Below are 27875 nucleotides of genomic sequence, written 5' to 3'. Positions count from 1 at the left end.
ATTGAAAAAGTTCATTCCAACAAGGAATACAGTAGAGGAAGAGGCTGCACAGTTAACATGAATGTCTGCTCCCCAGGCACTGAACAAAGACATCTTTAATCTTAGCAGCAGCTCTTTGAGGTTGATAGTGGGATCTTAATTTTCAAGAAAAAAAGAGCTACTGGGTTAGGGGCGTAGTTCATCTGTGCTATGTGTGCATATGGCCATGGGTTCAATCCCTAGCAATGCAAAAATAGAAACTAGCCAATCAGCATCCGGGAGGCCGAATAACACCACCAGCGTGGCAAAGCTCCAGTTTGAACCCATGTTTTAACTTCATTTCACCTGCCTATGTTGAGCATAAAGTGACAGATGCTCTGAACAGAAAGAGTTTGCCATGGGAGTCAAGAAAGTCTTTACAGTATTAGCAACTGTGGGATAGATCATAAAACACATGCAAGCTGAAGAAGAAGACAAGGAGACTCTAGGCAACTACTTCCTCAGAGCAGATTAGAGTAGCTATAATTGTCTGAATATGGTTTTTTACTCCTCTTTCGGGAGACAGAATCCCTCTTTTATATGGGAGTCAGGAGAGTGGCCTTCCTTACATACCATCTATATATCATACTAAAGTCTTTCCCTGAATTACAAGGGCCGGAGGGAACAGGTGTTACCACAGCCAGGAATGACTCATGTCCCTCCTGTTGCGGCCAGTAAATAGTGGGGAGAGAGAGAGACTGGTCAGCACCTTTGTAGGGCATGTGCCTCTTCTGTGTCTTTTCCTCTCTATTGGCTCTGATTTCCCCCGTGCTAATGTCTCCAGAAGCTAGCGGCAAGTTCTTACAGAGAAGGGGGATAAGGGAGTATTTTAAAAAAGAAAACAGAAAGCAACTGTAAGTTTACCAAGCAAAAGCAAAAGTGACTAGAACTATTTAACCAACATTTCCAGGGGTTCTGTTCTAGGCTAAGAATTACAAAGGCACAGAGTAAGCGCCGGCCATTGAGTTTGTTTAGTAAGCCAGGGGTGAGGCATCAGGTAAACAGGTAGCTCTAAGATTTCTGAGAGAGAACCTTCAACGAAGCCTTTTTCACTTATTGGGAGTGCCTGTCTGGCAAAGGACAGCTTGCAGAAACTGGTTCTCCTCCTTCCACCAATGTGACTCCTGGGAAGCAAACTCAGGTCATCAGCCTTGGCAGCAAGCACCTTCACCCACTGTGCCATCTCACTGGCCCAAGGAATGCTTCTTGGAAGAACGGATGAGTTCGCTGTCATAAAGAATAGAGGCAGAAGGATTGCTGCGCGCTTTAAGCCCAACCTGGTCTATATAACAAGTTCTAGTCTAGCCTGAGCTATCACAGCAAGACCCGTCATATAAACACAGTGACGGAGAACTACTTAGCCACGGGGGAAAAAAAAAATCGCTGAGGGCTCACTGACTGCTCTTCCAGAAAAATCCAGATTCAATTCCCACAGCCAACAATTATTTGTAACTCCAGTTCTAAGGGATCCTTTGCTCTCTTCTGTCCTCTGTGGGCACCAGACATACACTTGGTGCACAGACATATATGCAGACAAAAACACCCCATACACATAAAACATTTTTTTTTTTTTTGGTTTTTCGAGACAGGGTTTCTCTGTGTAGCTTTGCGCCTTTCCTGGAACTCACTTGGTAGCCCAGGCTGGCCTCGAACTCACAGAGATCCGCCTGCCTCTGCCTCCCGAGTGCTGGGATTAAAGGCGTGCGCCACCACCGCCCGGCTATAAAACATTTTTTAATTATTTATTTTTATTTTATGTGCATTGATGCTTTGCCTGCATGTATGTCTGTGTGAGGGTATCAGATCTTGGAGTTATAGGCAATTGTGAGCTGCCATGTGGGCACTGGGAATTGAACTCAGGACCTCTGGAAGAGCAGTCAGTGCTCTTAACCTCTGAGCTATCCCTCCAGGCCCCACATAAAAAAAAAAATTTAATTTTTTTTTTAAATGGCTAAAATCCTGTCTTGTTGATAACACGATGGAAAAGATGGTTGATACATTAAACAAGCCAGGCACAGAAAGGCAAGCATAATCTCATCTGTGTGCATAATATAAAATAGTCTCTTACAAGTAGAGGGGGGTGGACTGGAGAGATGGCTCAGTGGTTAGAAGTGCCAGACTGCTCTTCCAGAGGTCTCAAGTTCCATTCCCAGCAACCACATGGTGGCTCACAACCATCTGTCGTGGGATCAGATTCCTTCTGGTGTGCATGAAGACTGAGCACTCATATACATGAATAAATACTTTTTTTAAAAGAAAAACTAGAGTAGGATGGTGGATGTCAGGAGCAAGCTAGGTGACTGTCACAGGATACAGTTTCAGGGGGACAGAATTAGCACAGGAGCTCTATTGAACAGCATGGTAAGTGTTGGTATATTTCTTCTTGAAAATCACCAAGAAAGCCAACCTTTAGGCATTCTTACCACAAAAATGCCGGAAGCCAGAAGAGGGCTCCAAAATCCCTTGGAGCTGGAGTTACAGAAGGGTTGCGAGATGCTTACTGTGGGTGCTGGGAATGAACCCCTGCACCTCTGCAAGAGCTGTATATACTCCTGACAGCTGAGCCACCTCTCCACCTCTACGTCTCCCACCACCAGTTTTTAATGCAATGCAAACGGTCGAACTCCCGGCCTCCCTCGTGCTAGGCAAGCACCGTACCACCTCGCTCTAAGCTCAACCCAGGATTCTTCAATTTTAAAGGCTGGAGGGGAAGGAAGTGGAGGTGATAAAGCTGAATAAGGGTCAGGCACCAATTCTTTACAGGACAGGGCTTGAATGGCATTTTAAAGAGTTTAGAAACTGCCTTACAGGCACAGATTCTGCTTTGTGCCAGCTTTGCCGGCAAGAATGCTGTGGCAGCTGGAAGCTGAAATTCTGCTAAGAGAAGCTCAACATTTTTTGTAATTTTTGCGAGCAAACATGGATGAGGCTTGAACTTGAGCAGTGAGGTACGGTCCGAAGGAATAGAGATAAGAAAGAAAATAGGAAAGACCTCGGTGGCTGAGTGGATATGGAAAGTGAGGGGACGGAGGTAGGCTCACAAGGGATCCCAGCCTCTGGTCTGGGTAGGTGGGTAAACAATAGTGCCACTAAGAGGAAGAACATAGGGAAACAGCAGGTTTATGGGAAGGAGGAAGATAGTAAATTCAGTTTCAGAGAAGTTGGATTGGAGGGCATTGTGTTTGGACAGGAGAAAGAATTGGACACTTCAGTATGTCGGTGGTGATTAAAACCATCCAAATGTGGTAACAGGGGTCATGCAGATGGGAAGAGCATGGAGTCCTGAGGAACACAGCTGTTTAAAGGCAAAGGGTAAGGGAGAGACCCAGAGATAGAACCAGTTGTTCGAGAAACTGAAGGAAAAGAAGACTCCTTGTCAGTTACGGTTCTGCATACCTAAAACCCCAGGACTCGGGAGGCAGCATCAGGAAGATCACAAGTTTAAGGCCAGCCTGGTTTAGGGAGTGAGTTTCAACCCAAGAACCCGAACGGTAGAAGGAGAGAACCAATTTCTTGCAACTTGCAAATTGTCCTCTGACCTCCACCACACACACACACACAGAGAGAGATGTAGAATTTTTTTAAGTTAGAAAATGCTGTAAGTAGAGTCTCTTCTGTTTCTTTCTCAGTTTTCCTGCTTATATGTTGCATCTTGCGCCCCGCCCCTTCCTTCACGGACTCCCTGTACCACACACTTTATTTCAGTCCAGTGTTTTCAATCGTTCCTTCTCTTTTCACCTCCTCTCCAGTGTTCATGTGTGCTCAGACCTCTCCCATTCAGCAGATGCGAACTACTTCCAACCTCATCCAATACCAGAATTCATTATTTCCCTTTTCGTCTGATCCTCTAGCTAGACCTGACCTAGGGACTCATCGGATCTCTTCAGTCGTGGTCTGCTCCCTCCAGCCACGGGTATTGCTTTCATCACAATTAATCCTAACTTCCCTGCTGCAAATCAATGGACATTTTCCAGGTTTTGTGTTTTTCTTTCTTTCTTTCTTTCTTTTTTTCTTTCTTTCTTTCTTTCTTTCTTTCTTTCTTTCTTTCTTTCTTTCTTTCTTTCTTCCTTCCTTCCTTCCTTCCTCCTCTCTCTCTCTCTCTCTCTCTCTCTCTCTCTCTTTCCTTCTTCCTTCCTTCCTTCCTTCCTTTCTCTCTCTCTCTCTCTCTCTCTCTCTCTCTCTCTCTCTCTTTTCTCTTCTTTTTCTTTTTTTCCTTTTTTTGGTTTTTCGAGACAGGGTTTCTCTGTGTAGCGTTTGGAGCCTGTCCTGAAACTCACTCTGTAGCCCAAGGCTGACCTCAAACTCATAGAGATCCGCCTGCCTCTGCCTCCCGAGAGCTGGGATTAAAAGAGTGCACCACCACTGCCCGGCTTGTGCTTATTTTTCTTGGTACTGGGGTTTGAACCCATGGCTGGCTTTCCACATGCTAGGCAAGTGCTCTATGACTGAACCACACTCTCACTCCTGGGTCTTAAGAAAATTATTACATTTATATGTGTGTACACATACATAGAAACTGGGACATGCACATGTCATAGTGCACATGCAGTTTAAGGCCAGCCTAAGCTGTAAACAAAATAGCCACTGTCTTTTAAAAAATGATGAATGAGCCGGGCGTTGGTGGCTCACGCCTTTAATCCCAGCACTCGGGAGGCAGAGGCAGGCGGATCTCTGTGAGTTCGAGGCCAGCCTGGGCTACCAAGTGAGCTCCAGGAAAGGCGCAAAGCTACACAGAGAAACCCTGTCTCAAAAAACCAAAAAAAAAAAAAAGATGAATGAATGAATGAATTTGTATATGTGTGTGCCTGCCTGAGTTTATATGTGCCATGTGCATGCAGGTGCCTGTTGGAGATCAAAAGATGGCATCAGATCCTCCTTAGTTCTAGAGTTACAGGTGGTTATGATCCACCCCGGGGTGATTAGAACTGAACCTGGGTTCTTTGTAAGGGCAGTAAGCATTCTTAACTGCTAAGCCATCTCTCCAGCCTCCAATAGTCAAGCTATCTTGACTTGGTAGCACTCAGGAATTTTGCTTATTTTGAAATATATATAAATGAAGCCCATTGGTTTTGGCCCATTCCCTCAATGTTATATTTATGAGACTTGGCTATCTTGTTCCACGTAATGAAATGTGCTCATTTTTATTACAGTATACTATACCATATATGAAACTGTGCTAAAAAGATTTTAGTGACATTTCTATTTTATAGTTATTGTGAATAACGCTGCTGTGCTGATTAGCTATAAGCTAGAGTCATCTGGGAAGAGAAAAATCAATTAAGAATTTGCCTCCATCAGATTGACCTGTGGCTATGCTTGTGGGCTCTTTTCTTGATTGATGATTGATGGGGGAGTGCCCAGCCCACTGTGGGCAGCCAGCTACCTCTGGGCAGGTGGTTCTGGGTTGTTTAAGAAAGCAAACTGAGCATGCTGTGTGAGCAAGACACTAAGCAGGGTTCCCCCATGGTCTCTGCTTCTGTTCCTGCTTCCAGGTTCTTGCCCTGCACTCCTGACTTCTTGGTTTTTGCCCTCTCTCATGGTGGATTGTTGGTCCCTTTCCAAGTTGTTCTTTGTCAAGATCTTTATCATAGCAATGGAAAGCAAACTAAGGTGGTATTAAGATCAGGGAATAGTGCTGTGACAGACTATGGTTTGTTTGTTTGTTTTGTTTGTTTGTTTTGTTTTGTTTTTTTGAGGAGCCTTTTGGAAGGACTTTGAAACTTTAGGCTGGGAATGCTGTTGAGTGCTCAGAACTTAATAGACTGCTCTGTGGGAGCCTGGAAGATAAAAATGCCTAAAGAAACACAGTGACAGAGGCCTGGGTGTGACGTTTCAGGGGAAGCATGTACTCCCTCGGGTTGCTTCTATGTTATTTTATATTAAAAATCCCTGGTTTCTAGTCAGCTGGGGCTGAAGAATCAGCTGTGATTAACAAGGGATCAGCTCCACTGAAATGACACCTTTGTGTTATCAGGACAATTGATATTGTTTTGCTGAGACTGAGAATCAGCTGTGATTAAGAAGAGACCAACATCCTTGTGGGTCCTGGGGATCAAATTTGGGTCCTCATGCTTATTCAGCTAACACTGAGCCATTTCCTAGCCCCCCGGTTTTTTTTTTTATTATTATTATTAAATTTAAACTAATTAAAACAGATTGTACATTTTTAAATACAAGTATACCAGACTGTTGAATGGCAATTAAACCTGAAGAGAATTCACTGTTAGGAACACTGACTTTCACGCAGCTGAGGTTAGGGAGGAGGGATGGGGCTAGATGGTGCATGCTCAGTTTCCCCAGCTCACCAATCAATCACATGCCTGGTGGGGCATGTGAGCCAGGCCAGGCGGTCTATGGCAATTCTTCACCTGTGAACTCCACATCTTAATGATGCTATTATCCTTGTTACCAGAGCATCCCCATGTACCACTCCATCATGCTTTTTTTTTTGTCAGAGATTGACCAATCTCATGTCACACAGCATGTAAAGTCCAGGAATTTAAGTGTTGTTTTTAATTTTACATTTATTTCTTGTGTCTGTAAAGGTGTGTATGCAATACTGTACTTGTGGAAATCAGTATTTGCCTTTCACCGTGAGGAACCTGGGATGAATTCAGCTTACCCTACTTGGCCACAGTCTTTGAACTGAGCCATCTGGCCAGCCCTTAGGATATACATTTGTATGTATGTATACATATACATATAATTCTGTTATTTTGTCTGTGTATGTGTATACATATATATGTACATACACATAAAAGTCTTTCCTTTGATCCATAAGTAATGAGGATTTCTGAAGATGAACACAGGACTTCAAAGTTTCTAAACTTAAAACTGTTTCAACAGAGCACCCCAACTCTTTTTCAGGCACCGTGCTCATTGGAGGTGGTGGCTGTTGCCCCTATTTCCCCCTAAAACAAACAAAAGAAAGCAGTAAGCATGCTTCATGACATGTTTTGGCATTACTGGTAGGAGTTTTCTTCTGGGTGTACAAAGTGAACAATGTGTCTTCTTCATTGGAAACATCTGAGAAAGATTATTTTGTTTGTTGATCGTTTCTTCTCGATTTTTTCCCTCTTCTCTCCTGAAGTGACTCTTCTATTGGTCAGATGGAGTCTAGTGGATGCCTCTCTACAAAGCTTTGGTTTACTGTTTTCTATTAAAATTTTTTCTCATTGTTAGAGTCTTTCCTTTAAAAAATGTATTTTCATCAACTATTTAAAGATAGGAATGATTTCCCCCTTATTTAAAGATGAGAAAATTAAGGAATTAATAATTAATATTAAAAATATTTTTCTCATGTATACTATAAAGCAAAATAATGTAATAACCAGCATAGCCACGATTCTGCTTACTCAGTGGGCAAAAAAGAAAGAGAACATTACTTTTTTTTTTTTTTTTTTTTTTAGTTTTTTGAGACAGGGTTTCTCTGTGTAGCTTTGTGCCTTTCCTGGAACTCGCTTTGGAGACCAGGCTGGTCTCGAACTCACAAAGATCCGCCTGCCTCTGCCTCCCAAAAGCTGGGATTAAAGGCGTGCACCACCACCACCACCACCACCACCCGGTGAGAACATTACTTTTTTGTTGTTTTGTTTTATGCCTTTACCTTTTAAAGTGTTGTGTGTGATCATCCTTCATCTGGTTCCATTCTTTTATATTTCCATTATAACTATAATCTGGGATTTGGGTTTGCCATTTCCTCAATTTTCAATATCTTTTATTTGTTTTTCTTTATTTGTTTGTGTCTGGATGCACTGGAGCTGGAGTTACAGGCGGCTGTGAGCTGCCTGATGACGTGAGGGCTGGGATCTTGCGCAGGCGCAGTGGAGCACTGAGCCATCCCTCTGGTTCCCTTGCTTTTCTTCTTAGATTTATAGATTTTATTTTATGTGTGTGAATGTTCTACCTGCACACATACCTGTATGTATGTGTGTATGTGTGTGTGTGTGTGGGGGGTGTTTGCAGAGGTCGGAAGAGGGCATTAGGCCCCTAAAACTGGAGTTACAGATAACTGTGACTCATAAAGAGGGTACTAGGAACTAAACCTGGGTCCGCTACAAGATCAACAAGTGCTCTTAACAGCTGAACTGACTTAGCTAGGCAGGGGTGGCGCACACCTTTAATCCCAGCACTCAGGAGGCAGAGGTAGGCAGGTCTCTGTGAGTTCAAGGCTAGCCTGGTCTACAAGGTGAGCTCTAGGATAGACAGGGCTAAACAAACAACAACAACAACAAAAGCTGAGCCAACTCTCCAGCCTCCCCCTTTGCTTCTCTGTCGCATCACATGTGTGCACTTGTATAGGTAAACCATAAGGAATTTATTGAGCTGGAGAAATAGCCCAGGAGTTAAGAGCACTGACTTCTGCAGAGGATCTGGGTTTGATTCCCAGTAGCTGCGTTTTGGCTCACAACTATCCTTTAACTCCCCTTCTAGGGGATCTGATACCCTCTTCAAGCTCTGCATATAGGCAAAACATTGCATACATATAAATAAAAATTTTTTAAAAATGTAGCCAGGCATGGTGTTGCACACCTTTAATCCTAGCACTTGGGAGGCAGACAAGCAGATCTCTGTGAGTTTGAGGCCAGTCTGCTCTACATAGTGAGTTCCTGTGTAGAGAGATCCTGTCTCAATACACAAAAACAAAACCAATAGGTAGGTTGCTGTGGGGTGTTCTGTATGGCAAATGTGTTGCTCTGATTGGTCAATAAATAAAACACTGGCCAGTGGCTAGGCAGGACGTATTGGCAGGACTAACAGAGAGGAGAAAAGAAAGAACAGGAAGGCAGAAGGAGTCACTGCCAGCCACCACCAGGACAAGCAGCATGTAAAGATACCAGTAAGCCATGAGCCACGTGGCAAGGTATAGATTTGTAGAAATTGATTGATTTAAGCTATAAGAACAGTTAGCAAGAAGCCTGCCATGGCCATACAGTTTGTAAACAATATAAGTCTCTGTGTTTACTTGGTTGGCTCTGAGTGGCTGTGGGACTGGCGGGTGACAAAGATTTGTCCCGACTGTGGGCAAGGCAGGAAAACTCTAGCAGCAAATGGCGCCCAAAGTGTTGGCAAGAGTTTCCACCTAAAACCTAAGAAAAGATTCTAAAACAGAGCTAAAAACAGCTTCCTAATTGTCTCTCTCAAATGAGCGGCAGCTGCCGGTTTGAGTTACTTGTGGGTTCCTGGTGTGTGCGCTCAACCTGCAGTATGGCGGGAATGAGGCCTCTGCAAGTGGCACATTAAACTGCATGGTGAATTTAGCCTTTGCTAGTACAAAACAAAAAAAGAGGTTTCTGGGCTACCCGCTGCTTGGATAAAAGCATAAACCCACAATAGCTCCCAGAGTTAGTGGTAAATGGACCAAATGTTGGGAAGCTGAAGTGGGTGGAGCCAGCAGCCATAGCACCAGTTCAGTTTTACAAATGCTGCAGTTTAAAGCAATAGATTCACAATAAGACAGATTCAGATGTAATAGTTTTTTTGAATGTTTATTTATTTATTTAAACACTTATTTATTTATTATGTATACAGTGTTCTGTCTGCACATATCCCTGCAGGCCAGAAGAGGGCACCAGATCTCATTACAGATGGTTGTGAGCCACCATGTGGTTGCTGGGAATTGAACTCAGGACCTTTGGAAGAACAAGCAGTGCTCTTAACTTCTGAGCCATCTCTCCAGCCCAGATGTAATAGTTTACAATGTGTGTAAAATATACGTAGGCTTGAAAGAGACAAAAAAGGTGATATATACAGTTATATAAATAAATACATAGTTTTTTTGTTTGTTTGTTTTTGTTTTTTGAGACAGGGTTTCTCTGTGTAGCTTTGCGCCTTTCCTGGGACTCACTTGGTAGCCCAGGCTGGCCTCAAACTCACAGAGATCCGCCTGGCTCTGCCTCCCGAGTGCTGGGATTAAAGGCGTGTGCTGCTGCTGCTGCTGCTGCTGCTGCTGCTGCCGCCGCTGCCGCCGCCGCTGCTGCTGCCGCCGCCTGGCAAATACATAGTTTTAAAAAATAAAGTCTTGCCAGGCGTTGGTTGCGCACGCCTTTAATCCCAGCACTCGGGAAGCAGAGTCAGGCGATCTCTGTGAGTTCGAGCCAGCTGGCTACAAGTGAGCTCCAGGAAAGCGCAAAGTACACAGAAAACCTGTCTCAAAAAAAATAAAAAATAAAAAATAAAGTCTTTAAAGAGACAGTAAAATTAATATAAAAAATAAGCCATGTAAAGATGAATATTACACAGAGAATCTGGATTGTGTTGTCTTTGGGAATTTTAACTTCAGAAAAACATTTGATCGTAAAAGATGTTGAGTTAAACCAATATGTATATATTAAAGATACCTTGACTTCAAAATTTGGATGTAAGGATGTGTTGCTTTGGAAAGGAGACTCTGCTTTTGTTCCCACAGAAAGCCAGAGGCTATGGATTTGTTCCAGATTAAGATACATCAGGTTTGACCAGCCAAGACCCTCCTGAAAGGTCTCCGATGACACCATGACCCAGATAACCAATGTCCAGATCAGATTCAAGGCAACTGGCTCAGACAATACAGCCTCATGGACTATTCCATGATCCTAAAATTTTCTTTGTATCCCCATAAGATACAGCGCCCCCCTCCAGCAGGAAGTAGTAAGAGAAGCTACGCCCAAATTCCCAAATGATATGTAATTTTACTTTGTTAAGGTTAAAACCTTCCCTTTTGAAAAAAAAGGGGGGGGAGTGCCATGGGATGTCCTATATGGCAAATGTGTTGCTCTGATTGGTCAATAAATAAAACACTGATTGGCCAGTGGCTAGGCAGGACGTATAGGCAGGACTAACAGAGAGGAGAAAAGAAAGAACAGGAAGGCAGAAGGAGTCACTGCCAACTGCCGCCAGGACAAGCAGCAAGTGAAGAAGCCGGTAAGCCATGAGCTACGTGGCAGGGTATAGATTTATGGAAATGGATTAATTTAAACTATAAGAACAGTTAGCAAGAAGCCTGCCACGGCCATACAGTTTGTAAACAATATAAGTCTCTGTGTTTGCTTGGTTGGGTCTGAGTGGCTGTGGGACTGGCAGGTGACAAAGATTTGTTCTGATTGTGGGCAAGGCAGGAAAACTCAAGCTACAGTAGGTTGCTTTTGGATATGTTTGAGTTTTGTGTAATTAGTGATAAACTTTTTAATTTGAATTTTTAAAACATTAATACAGAGAAACTTTATCTGTGGAAGCCCACAGAGGTTTCCTAGTAAGAACTTAGGGTCAGAGAATCTGAACTCGCTTTACCCAACAGGGCTGCATAAGGGGATGGTTTGACCATGGATGTGTTTACCAAGTGTTTGGAAGGGTCTACACTTGGTTGTACAGTGTGCTTTATCTAGCAAGGGGGAGGTCTTTTGCCTTTCCCATTGGCATTTTATAAAAAGCTTTTTTTGAATAAACTTCAAGGCTGTTGGGTATTGGTCCAGGCCCTCCTGAAGCTATCCTATGTTTCTGTCTTTCTTCTCATCAGATAGGTCTCTCTTTCTATCTAGTATTTTCTTATCCCTCTCTCCTCCTCCTAAGAACCCTTCAAAAGGTGGGAGCTGGACTCCCACAATTATCAGTATTCAGGGTTTTGTTTTAGTTTTTTTTCCCCCTCTTTCATGTTTGGTTTCTCAAGACAGGGTTTCTCTATGTAGTGGTGGCTGTCCTGGAACTCACTCTGTAGACCAGGCTGGCCTCAAACTCAGATCCACCTGCCTCTGCCTCTGGGTTCTGGGATTAAAGGCATACACCACCATTGTTTGACTTGTTTTAGTGAGATACATAATACATACATATATGTGTGTGTATTTATGTATATGTATATATGTAAGTATATATATATATATAATGCTCTCTCTATAATACCTATCTCTGAACCACCTGCCCAGCCTCTCACTAATCTTTTTGAATGGTTACTATTTCGTTTTGCTTAGGAATTCTTCCACACCTCAAGTGCTTACATGTTTGTCTTCACACAGTTTTCAAGACTTTTTTTTTTTTTTACAGGAATTGGTTTTTGTGTGTGAAATGAGTTAGAACTCTAATTTAATTATTTCTGTATCAATAAACAGTTGCTTGGCTCTGTTATTGGCTAGTCTGTCCCTTGCCTGGCGTCCACGTTGCCACTTCAGCCATACCAGTACTGTTTTTACTCAATAAGGTCTGTTTCTCAACTTTGACCTGTAGTCTCCCTTCCCCCTGTCTTATCTTCCATGGTGTTGGTTAACCTTCTTTCATCCAGAGCATGAAAATATTAAATTGCAGTTCTCAAGCTGGGCTTGGTGGCAAAGACCTGTAAGCCCAGATCCCGGGGAGGCTGACGCAGAAACATTACAAGTTAACAAAGTAAGGGGTAGGCCAACCCAGGCAGTCTATTGGAACTCTACATCAGAAAGAAAAGTTAATAAATAAAGGCAGAGTTGGCAATGTAGCTCAGTGGTAGATCACTTACCCAACATGCCTGAGTCCCTGGGTTCTATCCCCAATGCTACAAAACCCAGCCAACCAAGCATGCAAACTAGAAACACAATTCATAGGTTTTAAATTGCACACCATTTGGCTAGGCAGTGGTGGCACACGCCTTTAATCCCAGCACTCAGGAGGCAGGTGGATCTCTGTGAGTTCAAGACCAGCCTGGTCTCTAGAGCGAGTTCCAGGACTGCCAAGGCTACTCAGAGAAACCCTGTCTCAAAAAACAAAAACAAAAGAAAAGAAAAAAGGAAGGAAGGAAAGGAGGAAGAGAGAGAGAGAGAGAGATAGGGAAGGAGAGGGAGAGAGAGAGAAAGACTGTATACCATTCATATGGAAATTGCTCTGCATGGGACATGGACATCTCCTTGGTCTAGCCCTGTCTACCCATGTATGTATACTGTGTATGTTATCTACCAGTTAATCACCTGGTGACCTTCTGTTATTAAATTGACTATTGTAGTGTTGGAATGCTTGTATTTATTTTACTTAGCAATGGTCAGTGTACTAAGTAGTGATGCTGGCAGTTCAGATCTACCACAGGGAGCCATAAAGTGCTTCTTTATATGAAAAGGTAAACTATAATGGACAGATAAGTACACCCCTTTAATCCCAGCACTCAGGAGTCAGAGGCAGGCAGATCTCTGTGAGTTTGAGGCTACCTGGGCTACAGAGTGAGTTCTAGGAAAGACTCCAAAACTACACAGAGAAACCCTGTCTTGAAAAAACAACCACAACAACAAAAAAATAAAACAAAAAAATGGACAGATGAGAGAGAACACATTTGCATTACTTGTTACATCAGACTGTTAAAACTGTTTTATGTTATTAGCTATTGTTTTTTGTCTCTTACCATTTTTCTCTTCCATTTTTCCAAGGTATATATGTGTTGAGGAAAGTATATGTATGGAGTTCAATTCTATGAGCAGTTTCAGGCATCCATGAGTAGAGTGTATGAACAAGAGATAATTGATGTATTTTATTGTACTAGCCATCTTATGTAACTTTAGGCTACTACCCACTGTCTTAATACCATAGTTATATAATAAGATTTGATGCCTACTAGACCAATTTCTCTGCCTTATTCTTTTTATGTATCTACTATTTTTTAATTCATCTATATGCATTACCTTGGGGTTGGTTTGTTTTCTGACGGAGTCTTATCATCTGCAGCCCAAAGTAGTTCATACTGTCCTTGAACTCATAACTACGCTGCTTAAGTCTCCTGAGTTGCTGGGATCACAGCCATGAGCCACCATAGCTTTTTAGAAAAAGATTTAATTTTACTCTTATTTGTGTGTGTGCCCATGGACATCAGAAGAAAGCAATGACTCCCACGGAGATGGAGTTACAGGCAGTTTTGAACTGTCTGACATGAGTGCTGGGAACCGAACTTGGGGACCCTGGGAGAACAGCCAGTGTTCTTAGCCGCTGAGCCATCTACGTCTTCAGCGCCATGTATACACCTTTTAAAATAAGACTGTCAGCCAGCGGGAGCAGATGCCTGGGTCACAACTGCTCCATCTCAAAAGAAATAAAAAATAAAAAGGCTTGTCACGTTATGTATACATAAATACAATGGGGCTTAATAATGATTTCAGTGACAAATTGCAGAATACAGTCATGAGATGTCCTGCCTAAGAGAAGAGTGTTTCTCAACATTTATTTAGTACCTTAATGTTTCTCAATAAAATTTTCATAATTATTTATTATAGAGTTATTGCAGACCCTTTGTCAAATCTATCTCTCCTGCTGTTTAAAAACATTTTATTAGCATATATTAATCGTGTAGAATAATGCATTTCATAATGAGATTCTCATGTATTTATTTTATGTGTATGAGTGTTTTGTCTGCATGTATGTCTGTGTACCATGTGTGCTTGGTATCCTCAGAGATCAGAAGAGGGTGTTGGATCTCCTGGAACTGGAGCTAAGGGTGGTTGTAAGCCGCCAGGTGGGTCTGTGAATGGAACCTGGGACCTCTGTAAGAACAGTAAGCACTTTTTTTTTTTTTTTTTTTTTTTTTTTTTTGTTTTTGGAGACAATTTCTCCGTGTAGTTTTGGTGCCTATCCTGGATCTCACTCTGTAGACCAGACTGGCCTCGAACTCACAGAGATCCTCCTGGCTCTGCCTCCCAAGTGCTGGGATTAAAGGCGTGTGCCACCACTGCCCGGCACAATAAGTGCTCTTAACCACTTACTCATCTCTCTAGGCCCTATATTGAGATGGTCATACATGCATATTATGTACTTTTGTCATATTCACCCCTATGTCCCTTTTTATCTGTCTCGTGCTGGTTGGTTTTTGTCAACCTGACACATAGCTGGGAAGAGGGGATTTTAATTGAGAAAATGCCTCTGTAAGATTGGCTTGTAAGCAAGTCGGTAAGACATTGTCTTGACTAATGATTGCTGTTGGGAGGCCCATTTCATGGGTGAGACTGTGCCATCCATGGGCAGGTTTTCACTGGTGTAAAAAAAAAAAAACAGACCATTTAGCCGGGTTTGGTGGCACATGTCTTTAATCCCAGCACTTGGGAAGCAGAGGCAGGTGGATCTCTATGAGTTTCGAGGTCAGCCTGGGCTACAGAGTTCCAGGAAAGGCGCAAAACTACACAGAGAAACCCTGTCTTGGAAAAAAAAAAAAAGCAAGGAAGGAAAGAAAGGAAGGAAGGGAGGGAGGGAGGGAGGAAAAGGGAACAAGTCAGACGCAGCACTCCTCCATGGCTTCTGCTCAGCTCTGCCTCTGTGTTCCTGCCCTGACCTCCCTCTATGATGAAGTGTGACCTGGAAGTTCTAAGATAAAATAAACCATTTCCTCCACAAGCTCATTTGGTCATGTGTTTATTACAGCAACAGAGACCTGTTTGCAGGCATTCCTGCCGGTCCTGCTCTCCCCAACAACCCTTCTGCCTCCATGGTGCCCCCCTCTGAGCATGGGGAAGACAGTGAACAGTGGAGCCTCCTCCTCTCCCAGGTGCTCTGCCTCATCTCCAATCTTCCTCCCTTCTGAAGATTTTTTTAAAAATTTGACACAAAGTTTTACTAAACTGTCCAGGCTGGTCTTGAAATTGTTCTTTGGCCTTGAACTTCTGATCCTCCTGTGAAGTTTCTCAAGTACTTAGAATTATAGGATGAGCTACTGGAGCTGGTTCATGTCTTTTTCTATTTTTGGAGATAGGGTCTCATGTAGCTCACGCCAGATTTGAACCCCTGATCCTTTTGCTTCTGCTTCCCAAGTGTTGGGATTACTGGTTAAGGAATTGATTAGGGTTTCATGGTTGTTAGGCAAACAGTATACCAAGTGAGCTATGTATCTCCAGACCCTCAGGACATTAAAAAAAAGTAAGTTTCTGTATATCCTTATACCTTCTTAATTATATTGCCATTGTAAATTATAATTGTTGTTATTGTTTGTTCATTTGTTTGTTTGTTTTTTGTTCTGAGACAGGGTCTTGTGTATCCCAGACTGGCCTCAAGCTCTGTGTGTATTTGAGGATGACCTTGAACTTCTGATCCTCCTGTCTTCACTTCCTGAGTGCTGGGATGGTAGATATGTGTCACCATGCCCAGTTTATGCTGTGCTGGGGATCACGCTCAGGGTTTGTGAATTCTGGGCAGAGCACCCTATCAGCTGAGCTATATACAGTCCCAGCCCTGTTTATTCATTCATTCATTTATTTGAGAGTGAGGCTGGCCTGGAAATTAGCGAGATTACCCCTGCCTCTGCCTCCTTCATGCTGGAATTACAGGTGTGTACCACTCTATGTCTAGTTAGTTTTGTTTTTTTTTTTTTTTTTTTTTTTGAAACAGTCCCATAAGTCTCAAACTTTTTTTTTTCTTGGTTTTCCAAGACAGTGTTTCTCTGTGTAGCCCTGGCCGTCCTGGAACTCACTCTGTAGACCAGGCTGGCCTCAAACTTAGGGATCCACTTTCCTCTGCCTTCCAAGTGCTGGGATTAAAGGTGTGTGTCACCACCACCCAGCTCTAATGTTTATTATTAAGAACAAAGTTTAGGGTCAGCAAAATGACTTATGGGTAAGCTCTTGCTTCCAAGCCTGTTGACTTGAGTTTGGTTCCCAGAACCCATCCACATGGTGGAAGGAAAGAACTGACTTCCAAAGGTTATTTGGCCTCCACACATACTCTGCGCGTGCGCACTCACACACACACACACACACACACACACACAACACACACACACACACAGTGGCTCACATCTGTAGTCTCAGCACTTAGGTAACTGAGACAGGAGGATTGCTTAAAGGCTACCCTGGGCTATAATGAATTCAAGAACAGCCTTATCTCAAAACAAAACAAAAAAGGAATTGAATTTCTGTTTTATTCCTCTGCTAGCTAGATGATGAAGATTTGAGAGTTCAGTATACCAATCACTTCAATTTTGTGTACACTTGGACAAGTTCCACCATATAATATTAATTTTAGTTCATTTGTATTTGTTTGATTTACTATTTACAATATTAATTTAAAGTATTTGCTATAGGACTTTGATAAATATCCAGTTTAAGAAAATCCTGGTTTACTAGTTTTTGTCTGTGAGTAGGTATTGAATTTTATTAACTGATTCTTCTCTATGAGTAGATCACCTTGTTTAGTCTGACTTTTATAGATTGCCTAGTAATAGATCAGCCTTATATTCTTGGGATAGATCAAATTTAGTAAAGTTTTATTTATTTAAATTTTTAAAAAGTATGTTTCAAAATAGAGAGAGAGAGAAAGCTGGGTGTGGTGGTACATGCCTTTAATCCCAGTACTCAGGAGGTAGAGGCAGGCAGATCTAGTTTGAGGCCAGCCTGGTCTATAGAGGTGCTGTGGGATGGTCTGTATGTCAAATTACTCTGATTGGTCAATAAATAAAACACTGATTGCCAGTGGCTAGGCAGGAAGTATAGGCAGGACTAACAGGGAGGAGAAAAGAAAGAATAGGAAGGTAGAAGGAGTCACTGCTAGCTGCCACCATGACAAGCAGCATGTGAAGATGCCAGTAAGCCACAAGCCATGTGGCAAGGTATAGATTTATGGAAATAGATTAATTTAAGCTATAAGAACAAGCTTAGCAAGAAGCCTGCCACGGCCATACAGTTTGTAAGCAATATAAGTCTCTGTGTTTGCTTGGTTGGGTCTGAGTGGCTGTGGGACTGGCGGGTGACAAAGATTTGTTCTGACTGGGCAAGGCAGGAAAACTCTAGCTACACAGAGGGAATTCCAAGACAGCCAGAACTACTCAGAAAAACCTTGCCTCGAAAAAAAAACTTCTTTTTAAATTTTTCATCAGGGTCTTGCTTTATAGCCCCAACTGGCCTAGAACTTGCTATATAAAGCAGACTATCCTGAACTTGCTGTGGTCCCCCTGTCTCTGCCCTGCTGAGTGCTGCTGTTATAGGCACGTACCACTTCATTCAGCTATGTGCTTCGTCTTGATCACAGGAGCAGTGATTTATATCTGTAATCCCTGACGTGGGAGGCTAAGGCAGGAAGCTTGTAAGTTTGAGACCAACCTGGGCTACCTAGTGGACCCTGATTTAAAACCAAAATCAAAATGCAGTACCAGATGTCGCTCCTGTTATTTTTACCTTAGTGAGTGAGTGAGACCGGCCTGTGATAGTTCTTTCTTGTGCAGTACTCACTGGCTTTGGTGAGATGGCTACACCGACTCAGGAACTACTCTACTGTTTTCTGATACGGTTTATACCAAAGTATATGTCCCGTGATCTCTCATTTTTCCAACCCTTGGTGGAACTCACCCACAGCACTGTGTGCGTCTGGGTGTGTATTCTTGCTTACTGACTCAGTTTCTTTTGTCTTCTTGGCAAATGGTTTGAAACTCCTCTGCCTATTTTTTTTACTCTATTTCCATTTTCTCTCTTGTATTTCTACTTTTAACTGTATTTCTTGATATTTGCCTACTATACAAATGAAAATTTTTGGTAAGACTATGGTCTTCTCAGGGCCTCATGTCTACATGAGGTAGGTCTGAGATTTTTACCTATATTTGCCTTTATAAACACCTCCTATATTTGTGTTTCAGTATGTACAAGGTGGACTTTTATCTTGTATAATATTAGCTGGACCAGCCTTAATATTATACATCCCAGGGGCTCAGGAGAGAGAACTACTAACGGCGAGGACTATTCTCAGGAAATAGAATCTCAGCACACTGAGCTCTATAGTCTACTTGCTTTAATTCCTCTGGCATAACATCCTGTATACCCAGCTTCAGTTCTGTTCTCATGTCTAGCTCCTTTCTTGCCTGATTTCTCTCTATACTTATCTATTGCTCCCTCTAGTTCTATCTTAATTCTCTCGTCTTAATTCTGCCTCATCTAGGTCCTCTTCAGCTTGTTCTTACCCAGCTAGTACTTTCCCATCTGGCTCTTCCTCATCTTCCATCTCATTCCTCTAGGCTCTCTTCTAGCCCTTCAATCTAGTTCTTCCCCATCTCAGTTTGTTCCTCTCAAGTTCTTACCCATCTAGTTCTTTCATTCTTTTTTCTCCATCCCCTGTGCCCTGGAAGTCCTGGTATATAAAGCTGGGCTTCCAGGGTCAAGCAGAGGGGTGATAAGAATCACATGGAGAGGCAATAACTGTTAATTATCATTTGCAACCCCAAAGGGAAGTGACCAATGAGGAAATGAATCAACTAAAGGCTGAATTCGGGTAATATCTAAGAAGAGGGAATCTTACATGCTCAACTATAGTCTTAAATATGATTAGTAGAAAATGTTAAGAATCTATAAGTTGCTACATCAATGGGGGAAAATAAAACTGTCTTCTTTTTTTCCTGTGGCTCCTATCTGTCCAAGCTATCTGCCGTTTTTCTGCAGGATGGGGGAAAGTGTGCTCAGTCGCTAGGCAACCTGTGTACAGCTAGATGCCTCTGGTGATAGTTAAAGAGAGATCTGGAACCAGAGGTAAGATTTGGAAAGGAGGAAGTAAAGCTTAATTGGCACATCCGCCAGGCCTTCTCAAACAGGTAGCCTGAATGCTTAAGTTTGTTCTTAGAGAGTACAGAGGTATCTCTGATAAGGTATTTTCCTCCATCTGGGGATGGACCTGGCCAGATCCTGCCAATGATGATAATTACAGGGAGGCTTGAACTGGGGTTCTGACTGAACATAGCTGTCAGCACAGAAAGTTATCTAAATATTCCTAGAAGTGGTTAGGTAAAGAGTTAAAGGTCTATAAAGTTAGGCTGGGTCCGAGCTAAATTGTGTAAAGCTATTACTTAAGGTCCACATGACCTAGGCGGTGTCTCCTTGTGGAATTTATCTTAAATCAGGAGACTTGCATGTGGACTGTTATTACTGCTAGTCCTTGACAGTGGCCAAGGGAGATATCTGATCCCAGAGAAAGCCTTTCCTGAGGCTGTTCTCCAAATACCTTGAATGTGTATGCCCAGAGAGTGATCAGTCCATACTTTTAGCCCTTCTTAGGGAAAAGTCAATTGGGAAAACTATGAAGGCACACATGATTTTCATAACAGAAGACAGCTGATATATAACAAGCCAAGTAACACCAAAAGCTTCTTGGAATTTGGCTTCCTCTGGAGGAAATCCTTGATCTCTCCAGGTAGTGACTTTGCCATAACCAGCTGAGTTCTTGTGATATATTCCTGCAGCCCACAGCACTTTTAAGTCAAGGAGTAGGAAAATTGTTATGACTGTTGATCAATGCTGTCAAATTGCTTTCTAGAATATTATACTGATCTCAATGGCAACATTCTTTTTTAAATTAGTGAATATATAGTTATTCCATAATCATTCTCTCTCTGTGTTTTTTGAGGCAAGGTTTCTCAATGTGTATTCCTAGCTGTCCTGGAACTAGCTCTGTAAACCAGGCTGGCCTCAAACTCACAAAGATCCACCTGTCTCCTGAGTGCTGGGATTAAAGTCATGTGCCACCATCGCCCAGCTCCATACTGACTTTCTTTTGTATCATTGCTAATCATATTGTTCTGTTAATGTAGACTTTCCTTTTCCTTGGTTGTTGGTCTACTGAGGTGATATTTACTATGAATGTTTTCCCATTGAGCTTCTTTCATGTATTAATGGAGGTGAAGGACAATAATAGGAGTTAATTTTGTACTTAACCTCACCACCCACCAACAGCTTTGTAACACTCAGGTAGACTCTGGGTTGAGAGTTGGCTTGTATAGGATAGGAATACAGCTCAGTGGTAGAGAACTTGCAAGTGGGAAGCCTTATGGATTCAGTCTCCAGTACCAAAAGCAGAGGAGAGGGGGCAGGAAAGATAGAGAGAAAGAACAAACGAAGAAGATGTTAAGTTCTTAGTTCACATTTCCTACGGGGTTAAGATAGATGGCCAGGGTTTGGGGGGAGGTATGCCGCAGAAGCCATGGTTTTGTTCTGAGTCCTTTTATCTCCAGCCTGGGTGTCAGAACCAGGGACAGCTCCTGATGTCTTTGCAGCCCCTCCCCTGGCTTGGGCTAGGGAGAGAGTGGGGAGATTTGGATGTGGGGTTCTCTAGCCCATATCACTGCTTTGTTTCTGTCTTTATGTTAGAACACCAATAATCCTGATAGTTCCAGTCTTGTGTGCCGGGTCTGACCTTTGCTCTCTTTGCTGACATGGCTCCGTTCACCTCTCTTTTATCTCTCCTTTGCCTGGTTAATTTCTGCTCGTTCTCCCATGTGTCTAGGAAACTTACCCTGATTATCCTAGGCTAGATTAGACGCAGTTCTTTATAGTTCTTTTTTTTTTTTTTTTTTTTTTTTTTTTTTTTTTTTTTTTTTTTTTTTTTTTTTTTTTTTTTTTTTTCTGTCTTTATCTGATAAGATCTGCTTGCTATCTGATTAACTCGCAGTTCCTTATAGTTCTTATGAAACACTCATGTGTTTCTGTCATTATACTCAAAGCTTCACTGAAATTACCATCTTTATTGGTTTGGTTTTGTTTTTTAATTGTAGGATTAGCTCAAATCTATCCTTGTTTCTTTGTTTGTCAGGAGTACAAAGATCTGGGGAGGCCTGATACTTGGCTTTGACTGGAATACCAAGCCCAGTAGTCCTATTACTGTGTTTGCATTGAGGAATTTGGTCTCTCTCCTTTTCTCTTTTTTTTTTTCTGGAGCTAAGGACCAAACCCAGGGCCTTGCACTTGCTAGGCAAGCGCTCTACCACTGAGCTAAATCCCCAACCCTGAGACACACTTTCTTATACAAATCACAAACATCTCCCTGCTTATTTCTAAATCAAATTGTATTTTATCATCATTGTTCCTAGTTAGTTATTACTAGTCAATGAATGCTATATGTTGCTACTTATTTCCTTGAATTTTCCCATTTACTTACAATGGTTTCTTTGTTCTCGTTCTGTTTGTGTTCTCTCTCTCTCTCCCCTTCTCCCATCTCCTCCCACCTCTTTTTTTGAGGGGTCTTTCTGTGTTGCCCAGACTGGTAGCAAACTCCTGGGCTCAACAGATTCTCCTATCCTGGCCTCATGAGTGCTGGGATTATGGGCATATATCACTGTGCCTGTATTCCACAATGTTTTTAATGTTCAGAAGAGGAAAGCACAGATGAGGATACAGGTTTTTTTCTTTTGTTACCATTCTTATTGTTTCAGTTCTAAAAAGTTCTAAGAGGAAAGGTGATTAGACTGATAGACACAGATGGTAGAAGCCCCTTCTGTGTGTTAGCAGTGGACCACACAGATGGTAGAGCCCCTTCTGTGTGTTAGCCGTGGACCACACAGATGGTAGAGCCCCTTCTGTGTGTTAGCAGTGGACCACACAGATGGTAGAGCCCCTTCTGTGTGTTAGCCGTGGACCACACAGATGGTAGAGCCCTTCTGTTGTTAGCAAACAAAGATGGTAGAGCCCTTCTGTGTGTTAGCGTAACAGATGTAGTTTTGTGTACCACACAGATTAGCTTTTTTTAGCGTGACACAGATGGTAGAGCCCCTTCTGTGTGTTAGCGTGACCACACAGATTAAGCTTTTGTGTTAATGGACACATAATGTAGAGATTCTTGTGTTAGCAATGGACTACAGTGCAAGGAATGAACTGGAGAGAATGAGCCAATAGATTTCCAGGAATGTATAGAGTTACTGAATGGCCAGCAAGATGGCTCAGTGTGGCAGAGGCAACTGCTGCCAAGCCTGATGACCTGAGTTTGGTAACTGTGACCTATATTGTCCTATGACTTCCATGCACATGCTATGGTGTGCACACACAAAAACCAAAAATGTAACGTAATAATTAGAAAAAAAAAGAGGCCCTGAAAGTAGTTTATCAGCCTGAAAGACAAAATGCTCTCTGAATTTTCCTTTACCACTTTTGTTAGCTGAGAGTGAAATTCCTAATGATGGAGGCAGTCTGCAGAAGAACTCTGAAAGCTGGGCCAAAGCTTGACTCCACTGTACACTTTGGAGATCAGTCAGAGTGGTGACCAGTCCTTTTCCTTAAAATTAAGCACAAGGCTGAGTCTTAACCAAAGGGAACTCGGGCTCTTAGGAAATGCTTCCCACTCACTTAACCCAGGCAAAGGTCTTGCTATTTTATGAAAGTTTTTTTTTTTTTAATTGCTCTCTTTGGTTCAGCTAAACCCAAATTTGCTGATCATTATAGGCACATATTCACTAGACTCTGAGTGAGGCAGAAATGCACCTGATGCGACCCATCTTTAAGGAACTTGCCGTGTGGGAGGCAGATGAGCGACAGTGACAGCGGCTGTTACTATGTTCGCATCCTCCAAGCACTGTTGGAAAGCCTTTCTTATTAATTCTTTTAATCTTCACAACAGCCCGGTGATGTAAATACTGTACCATCACCATCACACACAAGAGAAACCAAGACACAGAGAGGCGAAATGGTTTCGTCTAGTGTTACTCTGCTAGTGCATGGCAGGGCAAGGATTGACACCAAGACAGCTCCAGAGCTTTCTTCTTAACCAGTGGAGAGTAGTAGTCCTCAGTGTGGCCCTCAGAGGGCCACGGCAGTCTTATCTGGAAAGTTATTACACACACACACACACACACACACACACACACACACACACACACGGTTTTTTGAGACAGGGTCTCATTATACCGTCTGGCTGTCCCAGAACTCACTAAGTAGACCAGGCTGGCCTTGAACTCACAGAAATCCACCTGCCTCTGCCTCCTCAGTGCTGGGATTAAAGGAATGTTCCTTCCACCCTGCCTAGTTGAAACATACACTCTTTTATCCAACATAAGGCCCATGACTCACACTCTGAGGCAGAGCACGACCCAGTGTTTTAACAAGCCCTTCAGGTGATTGTGATGATTCCTGTTTGAAAAACTCTGCTGAAGAGAAGCTAGGCATGCTAAAAATGGGTGTCCTAAGTTCATCTTACTAGTAAAGTCTCAGCAAGGTCCATCTCCTACGTCCTAGGCCTTTGCATAGTATCTGGTGTAAAGCAGACTTGGAAAATACACAGAAGCTGGGTCTGGGGGCACACAGCTTTTATCCCAGCACTTGGGAGGCAGAGGAAACTGGGTATTGTGATTTGGAGGCCAGCCTGGTCTACATAACAAGTCTCAGGCCAGCCAAGGGTACATAGCGAGACCTTGTCTCCAAAAAAAAAAAAAAAAAAAAAAAAGTGTGTGTGTGTGTGTGTGTGTGTGTGTGATGAACTGAGTTTCACTATAATTATCCCGTGAGTGCAGCAGACCAAATGGGAAGGATATGCCCAATGATATTTGAGATTACCAAGGAAGTAGGTGTGATGTTTCTGGTATGGAGAGTACCCACGTACCCACACAAGGTATGGGTGCTATGAGAATAACAGAGAATGATTTTGAGAGTGTTTCAGGAGTCAAGCATGTCAAGACACAGTTAAATGGGCAAGGGAGACATTTTTGGCATGAAGATGCGTTCATTGAGATAGGACAAGTACGTATGTTTTGTGGGAGGAAGGGAAGGGTTAGGTTTGGACTTAAATGTGAAGTTAGAGCCTGCTGGAGCTGTCCAGCAGACAGTAGGGACAATGAAGCGGCTCCGTGGTTAGATATAGATACTTGGGCTTTAAGCGTTATGAAGCCGTGAAGGGGAGAGGGAGGAGAGGAGACTAAAACTCAGGTTGGAACTACAGTGAACAAAACAACAGGAGTTATTAAAGAAAGCTGTACAGGACAGGCATGTGGAGATTTAAGAAAATGAAGACGCCAAGTAAAGTCTTAAAAAAATAAAAGAGAAATAATGGAAAATTAGCCTTTGGGTTTACCAAATTAGCAAAACGTCATTTAAGTGATTTGGTAAGAGGAAAACGCTGCAGATGAGAAAGTGGAGGCAGGTGCTTCCCGGGTCCTGCAGATAGAGAGCTCTGTTTCTACACTTGAGTTGAAACTGTGACATCTTCCAGAGTAGGCAAGGTCTCTAGCACTTCTATGGTCTCAGCGCCCGGCACGCGGCCTGGAAGAGAGGGTGGTGTCAGTGAGATCAGCGACAAGGGACGCAGAAATACTGACTTCGCAGAGGCAGTCAAGACTTAAAGGATGAGGGTGATTGGGAGAGGTGGGAGGCAGGGCCCCTTTGGTGATGGGGGGTTGGAGGGGAAGAGGGCCGGGGAATAAGGTGGGAACCAGGCTCTGTGCCGCCGAGGGCGGGGGCTGCGGGTAGGTTCCCAGGGTCCTGTTTAGGGAAAAGACAGGGCCCCAGGCTGCAGCCGGGGAAGGGGTGTCGCCCGGCCCCGCCCCACTTACGCCACTGCGCGGTTCCGCCACCGGAGCCCTCCCGCCAGGCTGCACGGCCTCGGGTGGCCGCCAGGGGCCGCTGCGTGGGCCCCGCGCCCCCGCCCCTCTCCATTGGCCTTTGTTGCCGTCGAGCGCCCCGCTTGACTCGTTCCCGTCCGCCCCCTGGGCCCATCGGTCGCGCCTGCGCACTGGCAGCTACTCGGCGCTCGCAGGGGGAGCTGCTGCAGGCTCCGCGGCGGCGGCAACGGAGGCTGCGGGGGCGACGGCGCGAGCGGCCGGGCTTCGGGGGGGAGCCGAGCCCGGCCCGGGAGCCCGAGCAGTGCAAGTGCGAGGCACCTAGGCCCCTCACGCTGGACTCCTCAGTCTCCCGGCCCCTGTCCTCCACACGGGTATATGGGATGGAAGCGGGACCCTCGGGAGCAGGTAAGGGCCCTCGGGAGCGGGGAGCGGTGTGTGTTCCAAAGCCCTGGGGGCTCCCGCGGGGAAAAAGCATGGTTCCAGAGTGAGGAGAGGGGCTCTCAGGGGGCGAGGGGGGCCCCATTTTGAAGGGGGCTGTGTGCAGTTCCGGCGGAGAGCCATGTGAAGATCGGAGACCCGGGCTGTGTTTGTCCTAGGAAGCAGTGTGCAGTCCCGAGGGTGGGAAGTAATCTGGGAGAAGGGCCTGAATGCACCCGAGTCCTTCCGTGAGGTCTGGGGAGGCCTATGGGGAGGCCCGGCAGGTGGCAGGGGGGCGGGCTCCAGGTGTCCAGGAGAAGAGGGGGGCGACACAGATGGGCCTGGAGCTACCGCCTGCCAGGGGCGGGGGCTCGGCCGTGTGGGGCCGGGCTAAGCTAATGTCTCTAGGGAGAAGGCGCCAGAGCTGGGCTCCGTGCTCCGCCCTGCCTGGGCCTGAAGCGGGGGTGAGGGTCAGGGGGCAGTGGGTGGGGATCTAAGCCCAGGGATTTCCCCCTTAGGCTGGGCACTTGAGTGGTGGCGCGGGAGCATGCGCGGAGGTACCAGCCTAAAGGGCTGCCCTATGTGGTGGGGGCGTGGCTGTTTGAATACCCCTACCCCTCCTCTGCCCTGTTTGGAAAAGGAGCGCACTGATGTGTGCATTCTCTTAGATTCTGTTGGCAGAGTGCAAATGGAAATTGCCTGCATCTCTGTCTTGGGGTCTCTGACACTTGGTCCTTAAGCCCCGCGGTAGCGGTTTGCCAAAGAATGGGCTGAGGTAAACTGCCAGAGTGCCTTTTTCTGCCACACGAGCAAAGACTGGGACCGAAGCCATGCTTTGGGAGCTGGTTCTCCCTGAAGATAGGCCTTAGAAGAGTGTTGGTCACTGAGCGACCAGGCCCACATGGTTTTCAAGTTTTTAGACCACTACTGAGGAGAAATGGAGCTTTTAACCCAAGGATAGCGTCCTTTTCCTTGAACTGGCTCTTTATGTTACAGTGTAATCTCTCTATATTCTTGTGACGCCTGTTTCCCGGTGGGTCTTTTTCCATATCAGGGGCAAGTCATTAGACCCAAGGTTACCAAGCTAGTCTGACAGAAACAAGTTGTTGGGGGTGGGGGCTTGATTACAGCGTTGACCGTGATAGTAGCTCTAACTTATTTTCTCCTATTTATAGTCAGGAGAAAAGTAGATAAGAATAGAGGAGAAACTGAGGCAGGGCTGCCCAGAGAAGACTGTGGACTTACGATACCTTTGGTGTTCTAGGTCTCTTACCCTGTAGTAGAAAGGACAATCTGGACCCAGAATCCTTTAGGATATCTCTCACTACCTCCTTCCATCTGGTGTGGGGATGGCCACAGGATTTTCCTTTAGATTACTTTTTAAAGATTGTGGGAAACATCTGTGTTGTTCAGGCCAGTGGTATTGATCTTAAAACTCTGCCAAGTCTCTGATTCAAAGATCTGTGATGTGTTGTAGTGACTGTGTTCTTCCAAACACAAACAGCCTTGTAAGGTAGAGTGCAAATTCTAGTTTTCTAGGTTGGAGACCCCTACCAACAACCTGTGGGCTAGAGTAGGGTGGTTAGGCCACCCACGTCCAGACACGCTGATGAAGATTCGTGGACCTAGGTTCCTAATGACTTTATATTGATGACTGTCTAGTGAGTTTTGGGGAAATGGATTTGTTTGTTACGGGAAAGGAGCTTCTAGGTGAAGAAGGGCTGACGCATGGGAGTCAGCTGTATCACTGGGAAAATGTTAGTGGCGTAGAGTTTGCCTCATCAAAAGATGTCATCGAAATTCAGGCTGGGGACTCTGATGGAGACTCCATAACTGCTTCCTTCTGGGACCAGGCAGTAACACTGTTCTCTTGGAAGATGTTGAAATAATTGTTCTGAGAAGCTCAAAACTAAGGCAGTGTTGCTCATGTCCAGATGTGCCTTCAATGTGCAGGTGTGTTCAGGCATGTGGACTGGCCTGGAAGCGCATTGAGGGTGGAGATACCCTCCGACTTCTCCGTGTTAGCAGCAGTTGCCTGGCGCTTGGAGGCCCTGACACAGAGTGCATGTTTATTAACTGACTCGGATCACATTCAAGTGTGAACATATGGTTAAACTCATGTGCATATTCTGTAATTTGTGTCTATGTCTGTGGGTGTTTAATGTTTGTGGACAAATACTTTTGGAGAGATTGGTCTCTTAGTCTTTTCTTACTCACCGCCTAACTTACCAAGGGTGCATGCCCTTTG

At 44.1% G+C, this 27875-nt stretch overlaps 2 protein-coding genes across 3 annotated transcripts in view; one reads left to right on the top strand and one right to left on the bottom strand.

Annotated features, from left to right (window-relative positions):
* Positions 1–24716: 24716 nt before the first annotated feature.
* On the bottom strand, positions 24717–25776 carry LOC119087452 (translation initiation factor IF-2-like). Its single transcript, XM_037202934.1, has 2 exons — positions 25202–25776; positions 24717–24911 (listed from the first exon to the last, which is right to left on the bottom strand). Exons 1-2 carry the CDS (start codon positions 25731–25733, stop codon positions 24829–24831), a joined length of 615 nt encoding a protein of 204 aa, XP_037058829.1. The 5' UTR covers positions 25734–25776; the 3' UTR covers positions 24717–24828.
* Positions 25534–27875, top strand: part of LOC114704273 (protein argonaute-1) — a 33114-nt gene continuing 30772 nt past the window's right edge. For both annotated transcript variants that reach the window (XM_028885423.2, XM_037202935.1), the window contains exon 1: positions 25534–25615. In XM_028885423.2, coding sequence (XP_028741256.1) covers positions 25591–25615 — 25 coding nt within the window. In that variant the 5' untranslated portion in view covers positions 25534–25590. The remainder of the gene's footprint in view (positions 25616–27875) is intronic.

The sequence above is a fragment of the Peromyscus leucopus genome, chromosome 2, assembly GCF_004664715.2.
Source record: "Peromyscus leucopus breed LL Stock chromosome 2, UCI_PerLeu_2.1, whole genome shotgun sequence".
NCBI classification, from domain to species: Eukaryota; Metazoa; Chordata; class Mammalia; order Rodentia; family Cricetidae; genus Peromyscus; species Peromyscus leucopus.
This window is presented reverse-complemented; position numbering and strand designations above follow the sequence as displayed.